The sequence below is a fragment of the Lissotriton helveticus genome, chromosome 6 (genome assembly GCF_964261635.1).
Source record: "Lissotriton helveticus chromosome 6, aLisHel1.1, whole genome shotgun sequence".
Classification (NCBI taxonomy): domain Eukaryota; kingdom Metazoa; phylum Chordata; class Amphibia; order Caudata; family Salamandridae; genus Lissotriton; species Lissotriton helveticus.
The window spans coordinates 1,979,510,132-1,979,529,053 of record NC_136067.1 but is presented as its reverse complement, the minus strand read 5'-3'; the positions used below and the strand labels follow the sequence as shown (position 1 = coordinate 1,979,529,053).

General features: G+C 46.8%; 1 protein-coding gene across 1 annotated transcript; it reads right to left on the bottom strand.

Moving 5' to 3' along the window:
• Positions 1-583: 583 nt before the first annotated feature.
• On the bottom strand, positions 584-3,637 carry LOC144762951 (uncharacterized). The gene has a single exon (XM_078648253.1). It carries the CDS (start codon positions 3,635-3,637, stop codon positions 584-586), a length of 3,054 nt encoding a protein of 1,017 aa, XP_078504379.1.
• Positions 3,638-18,922: the final 15,285 nt, after the last annotated feature.

Genomic DNA, 18,922 nt, shown 5'->3' with positions numbered 1-18,922 from the left:
GCTGTTACATACCTCCCCCTCCGGACACTCACGATCGGTGAGTGGGTGACGTGACAGAAAGTCGGCTCCCACATTTTCACAACCCCTCCGGTGGTGGACAGAAAAAGTATAAGGCTGAAGCGACAAAAACCATCGCAGAACCCTGTCGTTTTTAGATTTATTTCGGGCCATCCAGAGCAGAGGAGCATGATCGGTGTAGAGATTAAACCGTCGCCCCTCGAGGTAGTACGCCAGTTTTTCAACGGCCCACTTGATTGCGAGGCACTCCTTTTCTATTGTCGCATACTTCAACTCCCTGGGGAAAAGCTTCCTGCTCACGTATAGAATCGGGTGGTCTAGCCCATCGGACCCTATCTGGGAAAGAACTGCTCCAATCCCGTAGTCCGAAGCATCCGTGTGCAACGAGAAAGGGCGAGAAAAATCAGGGGATGACAACACTGGGGTTGAAGTAATGATGGTTTTCAGAGTGTGAAAGGCCTCCTGCATCAAGTCATTAGGAAGTACCGGCGAAGATGCCTTGCCCTTGTCCTTCAGTGCATCAGTAAGAGGGGCTGCAATATCAGCAAATTGCGGAATAAATCTTCTATAGTAGCCCACTAGCCCTAAAAAAGATCTCATCTCTCCTAGTTGCTGGGAACGGGGTGTCAGCAATGACCCTCACTTTTTCAATCTGTGGCTCTATCAGACCATGCCCCAATACATAGCCAAGGTATTTGACCTTTCGAAAGGCCAATTTAAATTTTTTTGCATTTACCGTGAGGCCGGCCTTCCTCAGAGTGTTCAGCACCGTGGACAGATGTCGCAGATGAGATTGCCAATCCGGGCTATATATAACAATATCGTCCAGATAGGCCGATGTAAAGTCCGTCAGTCCTGCCAATACTTTGTTCATTAAGCGCTGAAATGTAGCCGGCGCCCCATGTAGGCCAAATGGCAAGACAGTAAATTCGAAATGGCCCTCCTCAGTTGAGAATGCTGTCTTTTTGATATCTTCCTGACGTAAGGGGACCTGCCAATACCCTTTAGTTAAATCAAGGGTTGAAATATATTTGGCATTTCCCAACTTTTCAATTAATTCATCGACCCTCGGAATGGGGTACGCATCGAAGAGCGAGATTTCATTTAGTGCCCGAAAGTCCATACAAAACCTTCTACTGCCATCAGGTTTCGGTACCATCACAATGGGGCTGGACCAGTCGCTCTTCGATGGCTGTATCACTCCTAAGCGAAGCATTTCCTCCACTTCCTGTTTTATAGCCGCCCTTCTGGCTTCGGGGACCCTGTAGGGCTTAATCCTAACCTTCTTGCCAGGAGGAGTGTCAATGCAATGTTCCGCCATAGAGGTCCTCCCCGGGCGGCTAGAGAACACATCTTGAAATGTACACAGAGTCATTCTCAGTTCCGACTGTTGTCGGTCTTGCAATTCCTCATTATGCACAAGGAGGTCAATGGTAGAGCTATCTGATCCAGCTCCATCAGCCACGTGAATCTCGGCAGGAGGCGGCCCCAGCCATTTTTTTAAAAGATTAATGTGATAGGACTGTAGTTTGCTCGGAGCCACTTGTAGTCTATAACTAGTGCGCCCAATGACCTCCACAACCTTATAGGGGCCCATCCACTCGGCCTTGAATTTGTGTGAGGAAGATGGCAAAAGAACCAACGCCCAATCCCCCACTTGAAGTTGCCTCCACTTCTTGCCCCTGTCATAAGCACGTTTCTGGCTGGTTTGGCTAACCAAAAGGTGGCCCATCGCCAGCTCCCTCACCTTACCTAGATTGGATTTCAGAGCCGTTGCGTAATCCAGTGTCGCTGTAACCTCTTCATTTTGTTCGTTGACCCAAGCATCCCTGGTCATTTCCAGTAAGGAGCGGGGTTGGCGGCCGTACAGTAACTCAAAAGCCGATACGCCCAAGCTACTCTGTTTTTGAATCCTAATTGCATATAACGCAAGAGGAAGCATCTTGTCCCAATCAGAGCCACTAACTTCCATCATTTTGCGGAGAGTAGACTTAATAGTACGGTTGTAACGTTCCACCAGTCCGTCCGTCTGAGGGTGGTAGACTGAGGTACGAATCTGGTGGATGTGCAACGTACTACAAATTTCTCTCATCAACTTTGAAACGAATGGTGTGCCCTGGTCGGTCAGAATTTCCTTAGGGAAACCGACTCTGCTAAACAATTCGATCATTTTGTCCCCTACCTGTTTAGAATTGGCAACCGACAAGGGAAAAGCTTCTGGAAACCGCGTGGCATAGTCAACCACGACCAAGATGTGTTGAAACCCTTTTTTCGTTCTCGGCAAAGGACCAATCAGGTCCATGCCGACCCTCTCGAAAGGCTTTCCTATAACCGGCAAGGGTTGCAATGGCACAGCGGGGGGTCTAACCATATTCATCCGCTGGCAAATATCACATTGTCGGCAGAATGACTCGGCGTCTCTATAAATTCCGGGCCAGAAAAACTGTCGTAGGATGTTCTGGGTTGTCTTTTCAGCGCCCGAGTGGCCGGCAACAAGGTGACTGTGCGCAAAAAAAAGGACCTGGTCTCGGAATGCGACCGGTACTAAAAGTTGGGCAGGGTCACCTTCACACCCTATCCTATATAACAGGTCATCCTTAATGATGAAGCCAGGAAATTTTTTCGACCCCACCTCCCTCTGGTGTGCCTGTTCCCATGCATTCATGAGTGTTGGGTCACTAATCTGGGCGAATTTGAAGCTCTTATCCATCACCCACGGGTCATGAGGAAGAACCGCATGTACCGTCCCGGTATGTACTCCAGTGGATCCAAACCCTCTAGACCCCCGGTCGGTGTCGTCCAACCTTTCTACTTCCTTCAATTCCGTACAGGCTATTCTCTCACAAATTAGTTGGGCAATTCGATCCCCTCGTGTGACCTTAAATGAGTCAGGCCCAAAGTTAAAGAGGAGTACGGCTACGTTACCCCTGAAATCTTCATCTATAACCCCTGCCCCTACGTCAATAAAATATTTTGCTGCTAAGCCTGACCGGGGGGCTATCCTGCCGTAGGACCCTGTGGGGACGGCAATTTGTAAGTCTGTTTTTATCACTGCTTTCTCTTTACTTGGTATCATATAATCATAGGCGCTACAAAGATCATACCCTGCTGCCTTAGCTGAACCCTTTTTGGGAGGACTCGCATTCTGAGTTAGTTTCACAAAACTAAGGGAGTGTACTTTGGGCTGGACCACCTGGTCTACTTCAATTTCTCTGTCCTGACCGTGTTTTGCCAATTTGTCTTTGAACATGTTTAAGAAGCCAGGGTTGTCCGTCCCTATTATTAGGTCTTCCGGTAAACTGTCCATCACTCCTACTCTTACTTCGGGTGAGGTTCCTGCTGATGAGACAATGACAATGTCAGCGATTGGGTATGGTCTGATATCACCATGAACGCATTTAATGTTAACCACCCCTTTCGTAATGTATTGCTTTGGACTTACATATGATGACTTGATCACAGATTGGCGACATCCCGAGTCTAGTAATGCCAACAGAGGGAACCCATTGGCAGTAACACTTACTCTAAAGGAGCCGCCCAGTTCAGCTGAAAACAGTACTGCCTTGGGGAGGTAGCCGACCTCCATCGGTTCGTCTTCGTGTCGTTTCTTTGGGCACATCCTTGCAATGTGACCCCATTGGCCACATTCAAAACATTGTGGTCCGGAAGTGATATTGTTGTCAGTTCTCCATGTCCGAGGGCGTGGTGCCTCTCTACCTCGTGGAACAATTTTTTCCGTTCTTCCTACTATTATTTTTTTTTCTCGTTCCTGTTCGAATGGAAAACCTTTTGGTTGAGCCCTCGAAAAAGATGAAGCCATTTCGACTGCTTGGGCGGTTGTCAAACTATGATGTTGCCGTAGCCATTTTTGGGTGGCATATGGGAGGGCCTCTAAGAATTGTTCTAAATAAATGCGGTCGAGTATTTCTTCCTTGCTGCTTGTAGCGGGGGTTAGCCATTTGTCCGCGGCCATTTTAAGACGGACAAACAATGTCTTAGGATTTTCCCCTACCGATCCCCTTTCTTTTCTAAATTTTATCCTGTATGCTTCTGGGTCCAGTCCCAAATGATCAAGAATTATTCTTTTTATTTCCGCATATGTAGTGTTACCTGTAGGATTAGCCACTTGATAAGCGGCTTGTGCTTCTCCTCCTAACAGGGGTGCCAAAAAAAACGGCCATTTGGTCACTGGCCAACCACAGGCTCGGGCGGCCCGTTCAAAATTTAACAAAAATGCATCCGGGTCTTCTCCGGTTCGGTATTTTTGTAAAGAAACAGCGGGCGTTCCATGTGTTACAGTTCTCTCCGTGGTTCCATCTCTAGCTACGGGATCAGTCCATGGTTGTTCCGTTCTCTCTTCCAGGGTTTTTTTGATGGCTTCTCTATCTGCTTGTGCCGAATTCAAGTGTTGTTCTAACACCCACTCAAGCCGTTCTTGACCTTTTACTAACTGGTTTACTATCGTTTCCATCTTTGTTCCACAGATGGTGCCTATGCCCGCATTCTCCACCACTGTTACAGTTGCGGGAAGAATAGGCAATACACTGATCTTCGTTTTAGTGGGGTTTATTTTTGAATACAAGGAGTCTGAACTTTTCTTCTTGACGAGAGCCTTTTTCCTAGGCGAGCGACTTCTTGCAGTCTTCCTCCTCCCCGAGTCTGATGACGCTGTCTTAGGGTCTCTGTCTACTCTTCTCCTCGTAACCGCCTCGTCCGTCTCCGTCTTGCCGCTCAGGTGAGGTATATAGGAGAAAAGATAGCACGTATCAGTTTCTTATTCGGTGCCTTAACCGTGTTCAAAGGGGAAGGGAGTGAGGACCAACCACACGTGTCAACCAATTACCCTAAAGCCGATGTGAAGGGGAGAATGTGCTCAGGGAAAAGGTACACCTAGAACAGAAGGGGGGGGTTCACTCGGTGTAGATCGGTCCTAGTAGTTTAACGTTTTACCCAGCCCCTGAGTTTGTCCCGTACCTGGCTGAGCCATACACCTCCCGCGGGTGTATGGCTGGGCGGCTCGTGGGGTCGGTGGCCTCCTGGCGTCTCGTCTTCTTCGTCCGGTTCTCCGCCTCCAGCTCTCGTCGCGTCCCAAGTCTCAAAACTCCGCTCTGCTCCGTCTCGCACTCCGTCTTCGCTCTCCGCTCTCGCCTCCTTCCTCCTGGTGAACAAGCACACCTCTGATTCGTCTTCCCCGGCATAAAACGATTCCGTCTTTTGCCGTGGCTCCTCCCACTGGCTGTTCCATTCGTCCTTAAAGGGCCAGTGTTCCGCATAAATGTCAATGTCCGTGTCGGGTTTCTGCAGAGGGTATAATGGGTGAGAGGTGGAGATGGTATTATGTCCCTTCTTGACTGGAGAACCGTGGGGTACCCCTAGGCTGTTACACTCTGTTAGTTCTTTCTGCACTGCTCTTGCTTTTTTCTAAACTTATGTTGCTTCTTTCAGCAATTCTCTTGCTTGTGTCTGCACCCCTCTTGCCTCTTTCTGAACCCTTATTCCCTCTTTGTACAACTCGCTTTCCTCTTTCTTCAGCTCTCTTCCTTCTTTCTGCACAAGTCTTGCCTCTTTGTGTACCCCTGTTGCTTCTTTCTGCACTTCTCTTGCCTCTTTCTGCACCCTTTGTGTCTCTTTCAGCACCTCTGTTGCTTCTTTCTGCACCTCTCTTCCTAATGTATTCTCCCATCATTCCTATTTCAGCACCTCCGTTGCTTCTTTCTGCATTCATCTTCCTTCTTTCTGCATCCCTCATGACTCCTTCTGCACCTCAGTTGCCTCTTTCAGCACCTCTGTTGGTTCATTCTGTACTGCTCTTGCTTCTTTCTGCACCTCACTTGCCTCTTTTTTCACTTCTCTTGCTTCTTTCTACACATCTGTTGCTTCTTTCAGCAATTGTATTGCCTCTTAATGCAGTTCTCTTCCTTCTATTTGCACCCCTCCTGTGTCTTTCTGTACCTCTTGCCTCTTTGTGTACCTCTCCTACCTCTTTTTTACCCCTATGGCTTCTTTTTGCACATCTGTTGGTTCTTTCTGCACAGCTCTACCTATGTTCTGTACTTCACTTCCCTCGTTATGCACTTATCTTGCTTCTTTTCAAACCTATGTTGGTTCTTTCAGCATTCCTCTTGCTTCTTTCTGCTATTCTCTTCCTTTTTTTCTGAACTCCTCCAGCCTCTTTCTATACTCTCTTGCCTCTGTGCATCCCTTCCACATTTTTCTTCAACCCTCTTGCCTCATTTTGCACCTCTGTTTTTTCTTTCTGCACTGCTCTTACTTCTTACTGTACCTCACTTAAAGTCCTTGCCTCTTTCTGTACACCTGTTCCCTGTTTCTGCACATTTCCTGCCTGTTTATGCACTTCTCTTGCCTCTTTCTGCACCTCTGAGTTAGAGGCAGTTTTAATTCCCCTGCCTTAATATGTACTAGTACAAAAGGGGGTGGTGATGGACGGAGCATCTGAATCAATCAAACACTCACACCCAGTCAAAAGATCTGGGTTTAATCCATCACCGTTCTTTAGCCCACTCTGCCACCCCAGTTCAGACATGGCTATAGGCAAATCAGTCTGACCCTGTGCCTCATGGGAACAGTCCAGCCCGAACTGCCAAGCCATGTCTTCCCTGGACCGGAAACAAGCTTCCGAGGACCGGTGGACTGGGGAGCGTACTACAAGGAAACAAGAATGATTGACTTTTAACTTATTGTATGTTTATAGACTTTTTTTTTTCTTTTTTTTTTCTGCTGAGTGACGTCTCGGCCTATCTCCACGGGATGCAGTCCCTACCATCTCGGCGTTTAAGCCCAGGGGGACCGGTAGTGTGGGAGAGATAACGTCTGTTAACGTTCGATTCGAAGGAAATCAGGAAGTGTTGATAAATATTGTCTGCGCCATCTTGCCTTTTTTCACATGCCACACTGTTGTCGTGCACGGCAGCCATTTTAGATGCCTTGACCAGACCCACTCTCTGCACGCTGTCGATCCTTAGCATGGCTCCCCACCCTCGCAAGCATCTCCCCCAGGCACTGGTCACCCCCGCTCTCTGTCTTATGCATGGGCAATAAACCTCCCCCCATCTGCGCTGCTCTTCCCTGAAAATTACACCCTGTGCCCGCCCGACACCTCCCTTTCGCCCTATTCACTACCGCACCCTCTGACACTCCTCTTCCTCTGTGTCCGATTGTCCAGGCCGGTCCCAGGCTATCAGCTAGCCCTGCAGATGTAGTTTATGGCCCCAGCTGTAAAGAATCACCCCTCTTCAAAGGAGTTACAGTAGATCAAGGCCCCCACCCGATGAGATCCGTCACACCACACGCGTTCCTACTATCTGAAAACCATCCTGTATTGTGATTGGGGAGGGGACCGAGCCTGAAGCGGAAGATTCCAGGGATGCCTCTTTGTACATCAAAGTTTTTACAATTATGTGTCACATTAAAAATATATAGCACTCCAACAAAGTAGTAGGATTATAAAACTTTAATACCTTATAAATATATACAACGCAACAAAAACAGTAAAAACATTTAAACATTTTTAGGAAAAAAGAAGCAACAATGGTCAGTAGCTGTGTTTTGTGCGAATAGTCCCAAGGCAGCACAACGTGCTGAGTTCTGGACGGCACCCAGGTGATGTTGCCTGGGTGCCGCACTGGTTTTGGGTATCCTACAATGCAGCTCCGAAAAACGGCGTGGGGCGTCCCGGGGGGTGGCCTCGTCAGTAGCGGTCTGTTGTGCGAATAGTCCCAAGGCAGCAGAACGCCCTGAGATGTGGATGGCACCCAGGTAATGTCCAGTAAGTTGCCGCACTGGTTTTGGTATCCTACAATGCTGCTCCTAATAACGGCGTGGGGCGTCCCGGGGGGTGGCTCGTCAGTAGCGGTCTGTTGTGCGACTAGTCCCAAGGCAGCAGAACGCGCTGAGATGTGGATGGCACCCAGGTGATGTCAAGTAAGTTGCCGCACTGGTTTTGGTATCCTACAATGCTGCTCCGAATAACGGCGTGGGGCGCCCCGGGGGGGGGGGTGAGGCGGCGTGAACGGGCCTCCCCAGGTGGAGGCTCGTCTGCTGTAGTGGGGCGCCCCTTTACCGTTTCAGTTGCCATTCCGCCCACTCTTGCGGTGCAGCGATAGGCGGCTGCCACAGGACTCTCAAAATGGCGGCAGGCTCTTTCCTTTTTGGGCCTGTCCACTGAAATGGCCCTGGGACACCTTGGAAATCGGACGCTTGTCTGCTAGGTCTTGGACCCTATTCTCGAAAGCGTCCCCTCAGCCTTGAAGATTCTACAAAAGTCTTGGGGGCCCCCGACTCCTGCAGGCTTCCGGTGGGGAGCGGCTGCCATGATTGCTCGCGGAATGACCACGACGGAGCCACGAGATGGTGGTGCTTTCATGCTGACGCCAGCTTCAGTCTGAAACATCCAGAAACAAGGTGGGGCTTTCATCGTTTGGGAAAAAAAAAAAGTTTTCATCCAATGAAAAGTGTTATTTTTAGGTCATATGATCAAGCCTTCCATCATTAGGAAACCAAAAGTAAAATGAACCAATGAAAAGTTTTATAAACAAGTCACATGACCTGTTATGCGGCATAGGGTATAAAAAGCGTAGAAAATCCGTTGGCACGTGAGGCGGCGTCAGTAGCGGACCGATGTGCGAATAGGCCGAAGGCAGCACAACGCGCCAAGATCCGGATGGCACCGAGGTGGTGTCCACCAAGTTGCCGCACTGGTGTGGCCATCCTACAATGCTGCGCCGAAAGTCGGCGTGGGGTGCCCCGTTGGCCTGTGAGGCGGCGTCAGTAGCGGACCGATGTGCGAATAGGCCGAAGGCAGCACAACGCGCCAAGATCCGGATGGCACCGAGGTGGTGTCCACCAAGTTGCCGCACTGGTGTGGCCATCCTACAATGCTGCGCCGAAAGTCGGCGTGGGGTGCCCCGTTGGCCTGTGAGGCGGCGTCAGTAGCGGACCGATGTGCGAATAGGCCGAAGGCAGCACAACGCGCCAAGATCCGGATGGCACCGAGGTGGTGTCCACCAAGTTGCCGCACTGGTGTGGCCATCCTACAATGCTGCGCCGAAAGTCGGCGTGGGGTGCCCCGTTGGCCTGTGAGGCGGCGTCAGTAGCGGACCGATGTGCGAATAGGCCGAAGGCAGCACAACGCGCCAAGATTCGGATGGCACCGAGGTGGTGTCCACCAAGTTGCCGCACTGGTGTGGCCATCCTACAATGCTGCGCCGAAAGTCGGCGTGGGGCGCTCCGTTGGCCTGTGAGTTCGTGTCAGTCAGTGGGGGCTGTTTGAGGATCTGGCTGCATTGGAAAGCAATGTGATGCTGTGCGTCGCCCCCAAGATGAAGGTTCCTCGGCTGCAGTGGGGCGCCCCTTGGTGTTTCACTCGCTATGCAGCTGAGTTGCGTGCACACTTGCGGCGAATAGGCCGAAGACAGCACAACAATATTTTCGGAATGGAAGACACCACAAGGCGCTGAGATTCGGTTGGCACCGAGGTGGTGTCTAGCAAGTTGCCGCACTGGTGTGGCCATCCTACAATGCTGCTCCGAATAACGGCGTGGGGTGCCCGAAGGGGGGGGGGGAGGCGGTGTGAACGGGCCTCCCCAGGTGGAGGCTCGTCTGCTGTAGTGGGGTGCCCCTTTACCGTTTCAGTTGCCATTCAGCTGAGTTTCGGCCGCTCTTGATGCTACAGCGACAGGCGGCTGCAACAGGACTCTCAAAATGGCGGCCTGTTCTTTGGATTTGGGCCTGGTCCACTAAAATGGCCCTGGGACACCTTAGAACTCGGACGCTCGAATTTTTTTTCCTTTCCTCTACATGCAAAAAAGGTAAATGCCCGGTACGTTACCTGCCTCATCTGCCACGATGTACTCTCCAGAGGAACCGAAAAAAAATATAGTTATGGTAACTATACCATGCATCGTCATATGGAGAGGTGGCACTGATTAATTATAGTGCTGCACAAAAGAGAGATTTGGAGGAGAACCCCCGACCTGCCAGTACATTCACCAAAGAAGTGGCACTGACAGCATCAGAGGCAAGGGAAACGGTCCCAAATATTTAGAAGAACTTTGGAAAGATTAAAATGACATGTTTAGATTGTGGCAAATTAATTTCATGTGGACAGATGAGTGTTACTCTAATAAATACAGCATATGAACATCATCATAGTCGATGGTTGGTGGAGACATTTTGACTATATCCTGGACCTGCCCGTCCTCGCCCAAAATGGCGCCGGAATAAATGGGACTCGTAACTCCTTGTTGTGTACTGGTTGCACAACCTTGATATCACGAGATACGTATGCAGTTTTGAAGCACATGGCGGGCGGGGACGAGAATTGATTGAATATTTCGACATCCCTATTGATATTAAGTTCTGATGTGTTATTGATTACTGTACTATTGAAAGTTCGAATTAACGTCACCCATGGTACTTGCCCGCAAATGTATATCTAGATAATTTTATTGTAACTGGCCCTGTCGTATTTTAATTATAAAATGTACGTCCACCGATTCCGCAACTGTTAGACACCTTAGTTCTTGCAACCTAATAGCCCGCCCGTTACGTTCCTCTACAGTGTAAATGTCTACTCATCATATACGATTACAGTTTGCTCCGTGGCCGGCCCACGTGGTTATAGGCCCTTATTTGTATACTGACATTTTCACAATAAAGGTTTTTAAAAGAAAACATGGTAGTAGTATTTACATTGGTAAAGTTTTTAATAATAGTCACTGTTTTAGAATCAGTAAAAGGCAAGTGAAATAAAGCAGTCCAATTACATGAAGGGTAAAAGGTATAATACGCAGGAACGCAGTAAAGATAAATGGTCAAGGGCTGTTGTGTTTTCTACTCCTGCAACATAAAGTGATCGATAAGAATCTGATATTCAGGCGTATCGGCGACTAAGACAGCAGGCCGAGCCTCTTTTGCTCAACTGCTCCGTCATGGGACGAAGAAACGCCCTTTTTCTCTAAAAAGGAATATATTTTACTTGCAGGACAGTTGTAAATTTTCCGGGAAAGTACATTAGCCTGGAACATTATAACATATGTTTAAGAAAAAATAATGTTCGAAAGTAATAAAAAGCGTAATTTTTAGGTCATATGACCAAGCCTTTCATCATTAGAATAAGAAAAGTAAAATGAACCAGTGAAAAGTTTTATTAACAAGTCACATGACCTGTTATGCTTACGTTACGCGCTGCGCGCCGCGCCCCGGATCGCTTCCGGGAAGCTGCGCTTCGCGCACCGGAGCACTTCCGGATGCGCTAACGCGGCGCGTCATATGACGCATTACGCGACAACGCAGGTCCAGAATATAGTCAAAATGTCTCCACCAACCAGCGGTCGGAACACAACCCCTTTCAGCAGGCTAAATAGTTCTGTTAAATGACAACAGAAGGGACAGGCAACAAGAACCATCAGTCAAAGAGGGGAGGGCAAGTTCTTCTCTACCGGGTCACGTTGGGGCGCTACCGGAACTGATCGAATTGGTAGTCTACAGTGTTTCTGGATGTTTCAGACTGAAGCTGGCGTCAGCATGAGAGCACCACCATCTCGTAGCTCCGTCGTGGCCATTCCACGAGCAATCATGGCAGCCGCTCCCCACCAGAAGCCTGCGGGAGTCGGGGGCCCCCAAGACTTTTGTAGAATCTTCAAGGATGAGGGGACGCATTCAAGAATGAAGCCCAAGCTCTAGCAGACAAGCGTCCGAGTTCCAAGGTGTCGCAGGGCCATTTTAGTAGACCACGCCCAAATCTGAAGAGCCTGCCGCCATTTTGAGAGTACTGTGGCAGCCGCCTATCGCTGCACCGCAAGAGCGGGAGCAACTCAACTACATGGTGAGTGAGACGCTGTAGTCGAAAGAGCGGGCGGTAAACAGCTGAATAGCGGAAGAGGCACAGTGTAGCAAAAGCGGGTGGAATGGCAACTGAAACGGTAAAGGGGCGCCCCACTACAGCGTGTCTTTAGGTGAAACGGATTGTGGGACAAGGTCAAGAATGGAAGAGTCACCAAAAGGCAAAAAGTTCCGCTTGACCCCGGGAGCCGGCCACCTATGTCGGGGGTGATCTCAGGCCACACCAGGGCAACACGACTTGGGGAGGGGGCCGGAGCCAAGCGCCCCCTCCGAGTCCGCGCCATCACACCGTCCCTCGGGGGCCTCCGTCAAGCGGTTCAGGGTGGCACCGCATCACATTGTTTTCAAATGCAGTCACGTCCTCAAACAGCCCCCACTTACATTGAGAATAGTGAAGCTGTAGCAAGTGCAAATAAGCTTCAGACAGTGTTACAAGCACTCCTCAAAACTTTGAACTATCAGAGTGCATGAGTTTCATGCTCGATCGATTGAGCTAGCCGGATCGGGCAACAAAAAGTATAAAATAGTTATGTAAATAGTTATTTAATAAAATGTTTTACCCTGTTACTTTGCTGGTGTGTTGTATATATTTGTAATATTTGCATAGAGTTTATCGTTATTTTGGGCGGGGTGGGTGGCGGAGCCGAGCTGTCTTGCAGCCATCATGGTGTGGAGCTCAGTTCATCTCACTAGTTTCGTATTTCTCATGAGGGGTTGTTCCTAATGTTTCTATTTTAGCGAGGTCAAAAAGAGATCCCATTAGTGGCCTACTGATTTTGCTCGATTCCTTTTGTTTTTTTACACGATTTTTCACTATCTGCAAAGACTTAACAGAGTATTGCGACTCTGTGCTTGTTTGTAAATAGAGAATGAACCAAAGAGAACCAATTCTAAAACAGTAAATGCTTGGATAACAATCAATCAAATGGAGAGAGAAGCAGGCACGACGGATTACAACGGGGGCAAAGGCCTGCGTTAACTACCCTTCACTATCTGCAAAGAGAGAGTACTCCTAATAGAAATGAGGGGGAGGGGGGGGCAGCATTCAAAGCAGATCAGTGTGCATAAACACGAAAATGTTTATACCTACCATGTACTTGACATTCGACAGCTTATGATATTTGCTCTTAAAAAACCATTGAAATTCACTGAAAAAACCATAGGTTAGAGACCATATATAGTTAGGAATTAGCATTTAAAAAACCTTGAAAATTCACTGAAAAAACCATAGGTTATAGACCATATATAGTTAGGAATTAGCATTTAAAAACCTTATTTTACTCACACAAAACCATTGAAATTCCATATATAGTTAGTTGCACTAACTATATATCGCGCACCCGCAATCCACTGCTGATGATGTCATATATTACATCATTCATGACATGGTCAGTGACATCACTGATGACATCTCAAATGACATCATTCTTGTGCTAATACGATAAACCTCTTCAGACTCTAATATAACCTTAGATACACTCAGTGTATACAGACACTCACACACTGACATCTCAAATGACATCACTGATGACATCACTGATGACATCTCAAATGACATCACTGATAACATATATATATATATTACCTACTGGCGGTCGCCAGTAGGTAGTTATAGTTAGGATTGTTTTCCATAGGGAAATCGCAACATTCTATTGGGAATAACTTTGGCGCCGGTTGTGGAATCTGCCTGAAATTTTCCTCAACTTTGCCTCGCGGTGCTCCGGTCCTTCCCTGAAAGTTTGGGGGATCCGTCAAGCGGGGGCCGAGATAAAAGGGGGGTCCCAAAACGTGTTTTCCCCATGTTAATTTTTATAGGGCGGTCGGACTCACTTTTAGCTCGAACGGCTGAATGGATTTTCACCAAACTTGGCAAAATTGTAGGGACTGGTAGCCCGATGTGCCTTTGCTATGTCTCAAGATATGTGCTCCAGAGGATTTTGAGTAATTTGGGTTTAAAACAATACATATATCTATAGCCGCGCCCCGGTACGCGCACCGGGGAGCGCACCGGGCGCGCTACGCGACTTGCCCACGGAAAGCTGATTGGCTCTCAGGTGTCTGTAAACATTCGAAACAGTCCGCAGCGGCCGGCATCTTGTGTGTCGGTAGGATCGAGACACTAGAGGTGGCAAAAAACAAAGGGGGAAATGACCAAAAGGGGGCAGAGTACACCCCCCTGACCCCCTAGGTTTGATGTGGGGGCCATAAAAGGGTCCCGCGGGACAAAATAAAATATATATATTTTTCGATTTTCGCGGGGGGAATGCCCGGTACGCGCCCCGGGGAGCGTACCGGTACGCGTACCCTGCAGAAAAAAGTTGACAGAGATTCTTTAAAAATATAGGTTTATTTTTATAAATTAAAGGTAGTTCTAAAAAGAACTGTTTTTTTATTCTTTTTGTTGTTTTATATTTTTTTATTGTTTTTTGGAACATTTTTTATTTTTTTGGCTTTTGTGAAGTTTTATATTTTTTTTGTATTTTTTAAGGGGAGAAACAAAAAATAGGGAATTCTAAAGGGCTCAACAGGAGCAAAAAAAAAGGCGGAAAAAATCAATGTTTCCTTGGGCACTTGTGGTTATCCCAAGCAAGGTTAATAAATATGATGCTTTGCTCTCCATAGCATATTGTTTGTCCACAAAAAATACAAACCATTTTAATATTGGAAAACTTTGTTTGTATGGTGGAGCATATCTCCCTAACTTCCGGTCCCGATGGGGTGGGAACATTAGTTTGGGAGGTGCTGGCAAAAGATTGGACAGGGTTTCTGGCCAGTTCCCTGACCTCTGCCCTAGCATAGTTATTTGGATGCCTGCGTAGCATATGCCTGATCATGGTGTGGTTGCCAAAGGAGCACTTTTTGTTGGGATTCCCCCTTGACAGCTCCTGATGACATATTAAGCAGGTTGCCTTAGGGGCATTTACTTTTTTCTTGTCATTGGGGATTGAAAAAAACTGCCAGATGATGTGCTCTTTAGGTTTGTAGGTAATATTGTCCTCTCGGACGAATCTCCTCTCATCCTCCTCCTCATCCTCCTCCTCTTCTTGATCTCCACCACTGTGAAGTTGTGGTGGTCCTTGTGGTGGTGGTGGTGGTGGTGGACCAGAAGCTCCAGCAGCTGCAGCTAATGTAGCCATTTTCTACTGAAATAACTGCAGGTCTTCCTCTCTCAAAGCACAAAGGTAGAATGAGGAAAAAAGGTGGGGTCTTTTATCATTTGGAACTGTTCTGAACCAATGAAAAGTGTTATTTTTAGGTCACATGACCTGGCCTTACCTCATTAGGAAACCAAAAGTGAAATGAAGCAATAAAAAGTTGTATTTTCCGGTCACATGACCCGACGCGCTTACGCTACGCACCCGTAGTCGCGGCCCGGGGCGCGCCCGGGGGCACGTAGCGTAAGTGCGTCAGGACGTTGCGCGATCGTATGCGCTTGCGTGCTTCCGGGTGCGTTTACGCAGTGCGTCATATGACGCATCACGCGGTTACGCGAAACGTCACAATGTTGTTTTCGTTCGCGAGAATAGCGCTAACGGGACGCTCACCGTTATGCGCCCCGGGGCACGCCAATGCACTGCGCTTACCCGTGCGTTCACCGGTACGCGGGAGCGCTCCGGGGCCAAAAATAAAAAAAAAATAAAAAAAATGTTTTTTTTCATAATTATACAATATAAAATTTGTTTTGAAAATGTTGACTTTTTATACCTATAGAGATTTGCTATTAAAAAACCATTGAAATTCACTGAAAAAAACATAGGTTTCACACCAGTTATAGTTAGGAATTAGCATTTAAAAAACCTATTAAATTCACAGAAAAAACCATGGGTTTCACACCAGTTATAGTTAGCTGGAAATTTTACTTGCATAAAACCATTGAAATTCCCACTTTATGGTTAGTTGGACTCACTATAACTTGCGCGTGCAATGCACTGCTGATGACGTCACATATTACATCACTCATGACAGGGTCTCAGTGAATATATATATATATATTCACTGAAAAAACCATAGGTTATAGACCATATATAGTTAGGAATTAGCATTTACAAAACCTTGAAAATTCACTGAAAAAACCATAGGTTATAGACCATATATAGTTAGGAATTAGCATTTAAAAAACCTTATTTTACTCACACAAAACCATTGAAATTCCATATATAGTTAGTTGCACTAACTATATATTGCGCACCCGCAATCCACTGCTGATGATGTCACATATTACATCATTCATGACATGGTCAGTGACATCACTGATGACATCACTGAAGACATCTCAAATGACATCACTGATGACATCACTGATGACAACATCCAGTGACTATGTTTCTGTAAAGTTAAAATATGTCTTACATATTGAAGAATGAGTGGATGTATAAGTGTCTGGACGAAGGATTTAGTAGGTGCATGACTGAATGTATGAGTGAGTGATTAAATGTGTCTCACTGAGTGCATGGGTTAGTGACTAAACTGTCTTAATTTGTGCATCATTATGTCTGTTGTTCTGTAAACTGCTGCATGTGTTGATCAGTAGCTATATGAGTAACTATATGGGTTATTGATTGATTGCCCAAGTATTTGCATGGGAGACTGAGTGTGTGTGTGGCTGGATGGGAGGTGTGTGACTCTGTACAGATCAATGTGTACTTGTATCAATGATTGTATAAGAGAGTAAGTATGTGTTAGTATATGGTTGAAAACGTAAGGTGCTCTATGTTTAACTGTATAGAGTAGAAAATGGAAGTGTGATTGATTCTTTACAGGACTGACTAGGTGTGTGAGTAACTCCATGGATGAGTGGCAGAGTGTGAGTGTCTGTATAGGTGTATGAGTGCATATGATTGTGTTGTAAACATGAGTGATTGTATGTATGAATGATTGTATGGGTGAATGAGTGAATGTGTGTGTAGACGTAGGAATCAGTGAGTACGTATGTAGTAACTAGTATTGGTGTGTCAATGGTTTCAAAAATTATACTCTGTTTTTAACACTGGGTGAAACAGAGGTTATATTAAAATGTGAGGAGATGCATTGTATTGTCACATGAATGATATCATCAGTGATGTGATCATTGATGTCAAGTGAGATGTCATCAGTGATGTCATTTGAGATGTCATCAGTGATGTCATCAGTGATGTCACTGACCATGTCATGAATGATGTAATATGTGACATCATCAGCAGTGGATTGCGGGTGCGCAATATATAGTTAGTGCAACTAACTATATATGGAATTTCAATGGTTTTGTGTGAGTAAAATAAGGTTTTTTAAATGCTAATTCCTAACTATATATGGTCTATAACCTATGGTTTTTTCAGTGAATTTTCAAGGTTTTGTAAATGCTAATTCCTAACTATATATGGTCTATAACCTATGGTTTTTTCAGTGAATTTCAATGGTTTTTTAATAGCAAATATCATAAGCTGTCGAATGTCAAGTACGTGGTAAGATTTTTTTTTTTCGTGTTTATGCACACTGATCTGCTTTGATTGCTGCCCCCCACCCCTCATTTCTATTAGGAGTACTCTCTCTTTGCAGATAGTGAAGGGTAGTTAACGCAGCCCTTTCCCCCTTTGTAATCCGTCGTGCCTGCTTCTCTCTCCATTTGATTGATTGTTCTCTTTGGTTCATTCTCTATTTACAAACAAGCACAGAGTCGCAATACTCTGTTTAGTCTTTGCAGATAGCGAAAAATCGTGTAAAAAAACAAAAGGAATCGAGCAAAATCAGTAGGCCACTAATGGGATCTCTTTTGACCTCGCTAAAATAGAAACATTAGGAACAACCTGTTGAAAATAGCAATGCGTATGTATATAAGCGGCGTTCATTTGTGTTCACAGTACCCCTTGTTGATTGTTTCAATCGAGCATTGAATTGTTCGAAGTTAATTCTCTTAACGATCTTCTCTACCTGCAAACGAGGAAGAATAGGAATATTCTATCTCCCTTTGCAGATAGTGAAGGGTAGGTAACGCAAGCCTTTAACACGTCGTACCTATTTCATTCCTCATTGATTGATTGATTGTCCGAACATTGACTGTTTGGGAATTAGTTCTTTTTGGAGGTATTCCCTGTTTGCAAATAAACGTAGGAAAATCTTTGCAAGTAGTGAAAGGGTACGTAATGCGGACCGTTCTCCCCCGTTGTAATCTGTCATGCCTATCTACTCCCCACTGATTGATGCACCTTTTTCACCCGGACCATTTACTAGAGATACGTCATCTGGCCCGACCAGAGAGCACCCCTAGTGAAAAGGACATATGCAATAATAACGAAGTGATCATTGTATCCTGTTAACAGAAACTTTACCATGAAACAACCTGGAAAGAAAAAAATAGGAAAACGAAAATCAGTAGGCCACTGATGAACATGAACTTTTATTAAACAACGAACAAAGAAACGATAACATAACGTAATGATAAAACCTATTAATGTCCTAGAAACAAGAAAACGTTAAAATATGCCAGTGGTGAGAGACCAGAAAAACAGTAAGAGAAACCAAATCACCCCTCGCTGTCCCACCGCCTGCCACGCCAAAAAAATCGATAGACTAGGGAAAATGCAAGTCAGTAGAACATCCACCCCCACTCTGGAAACTTCCAAGGTGGGGCAGGGTTCCGGCTACGCCCAGCCGGGAGCAGCCCATATAAGGCAGGTCCTGCTGCCATGCCTCGGCCAGGAGATCCTAACGTAGGGTGTAGCCGGAGGAGAGGCCGAGACCAGCGGGACCCGGCCAGGGGATTGCCTTTACAACGCTGAACAGTTGCAGGGGGGGGGAATGTCTCCTCGACCCTCCCCTCTCTCTCCCAGTCCGGCCGCGGTGGCCCTTGAGAGTTGCAGGTAGTCCCGCCACATGCTCTTCCGGTCCGACCACCAACGGTCGGGGGGCCGAGGCCGACGGGATCCGGCTGCAGCCGATAAACCAAGAAACCCGTTCATGGGGCCAGAGCCAGGGGCGTCCGGCCGACATCCACCGGAAGCCCGGCCCGAAGACGGACGGGACACTTCTTTCTTTTATAATGGCTGCGACAACACTGGAGGGGGAT

Bases quoted from the DNA above. Each gene is read 5' to 3' on its own strand.
- LOC144762951 (XM_078648253.1), bottom strand. From the start codon at position 3,637: ATGTGCCCAAAGAAACGACACGAAGACGAACCGATGGAGGTCGGCTAC.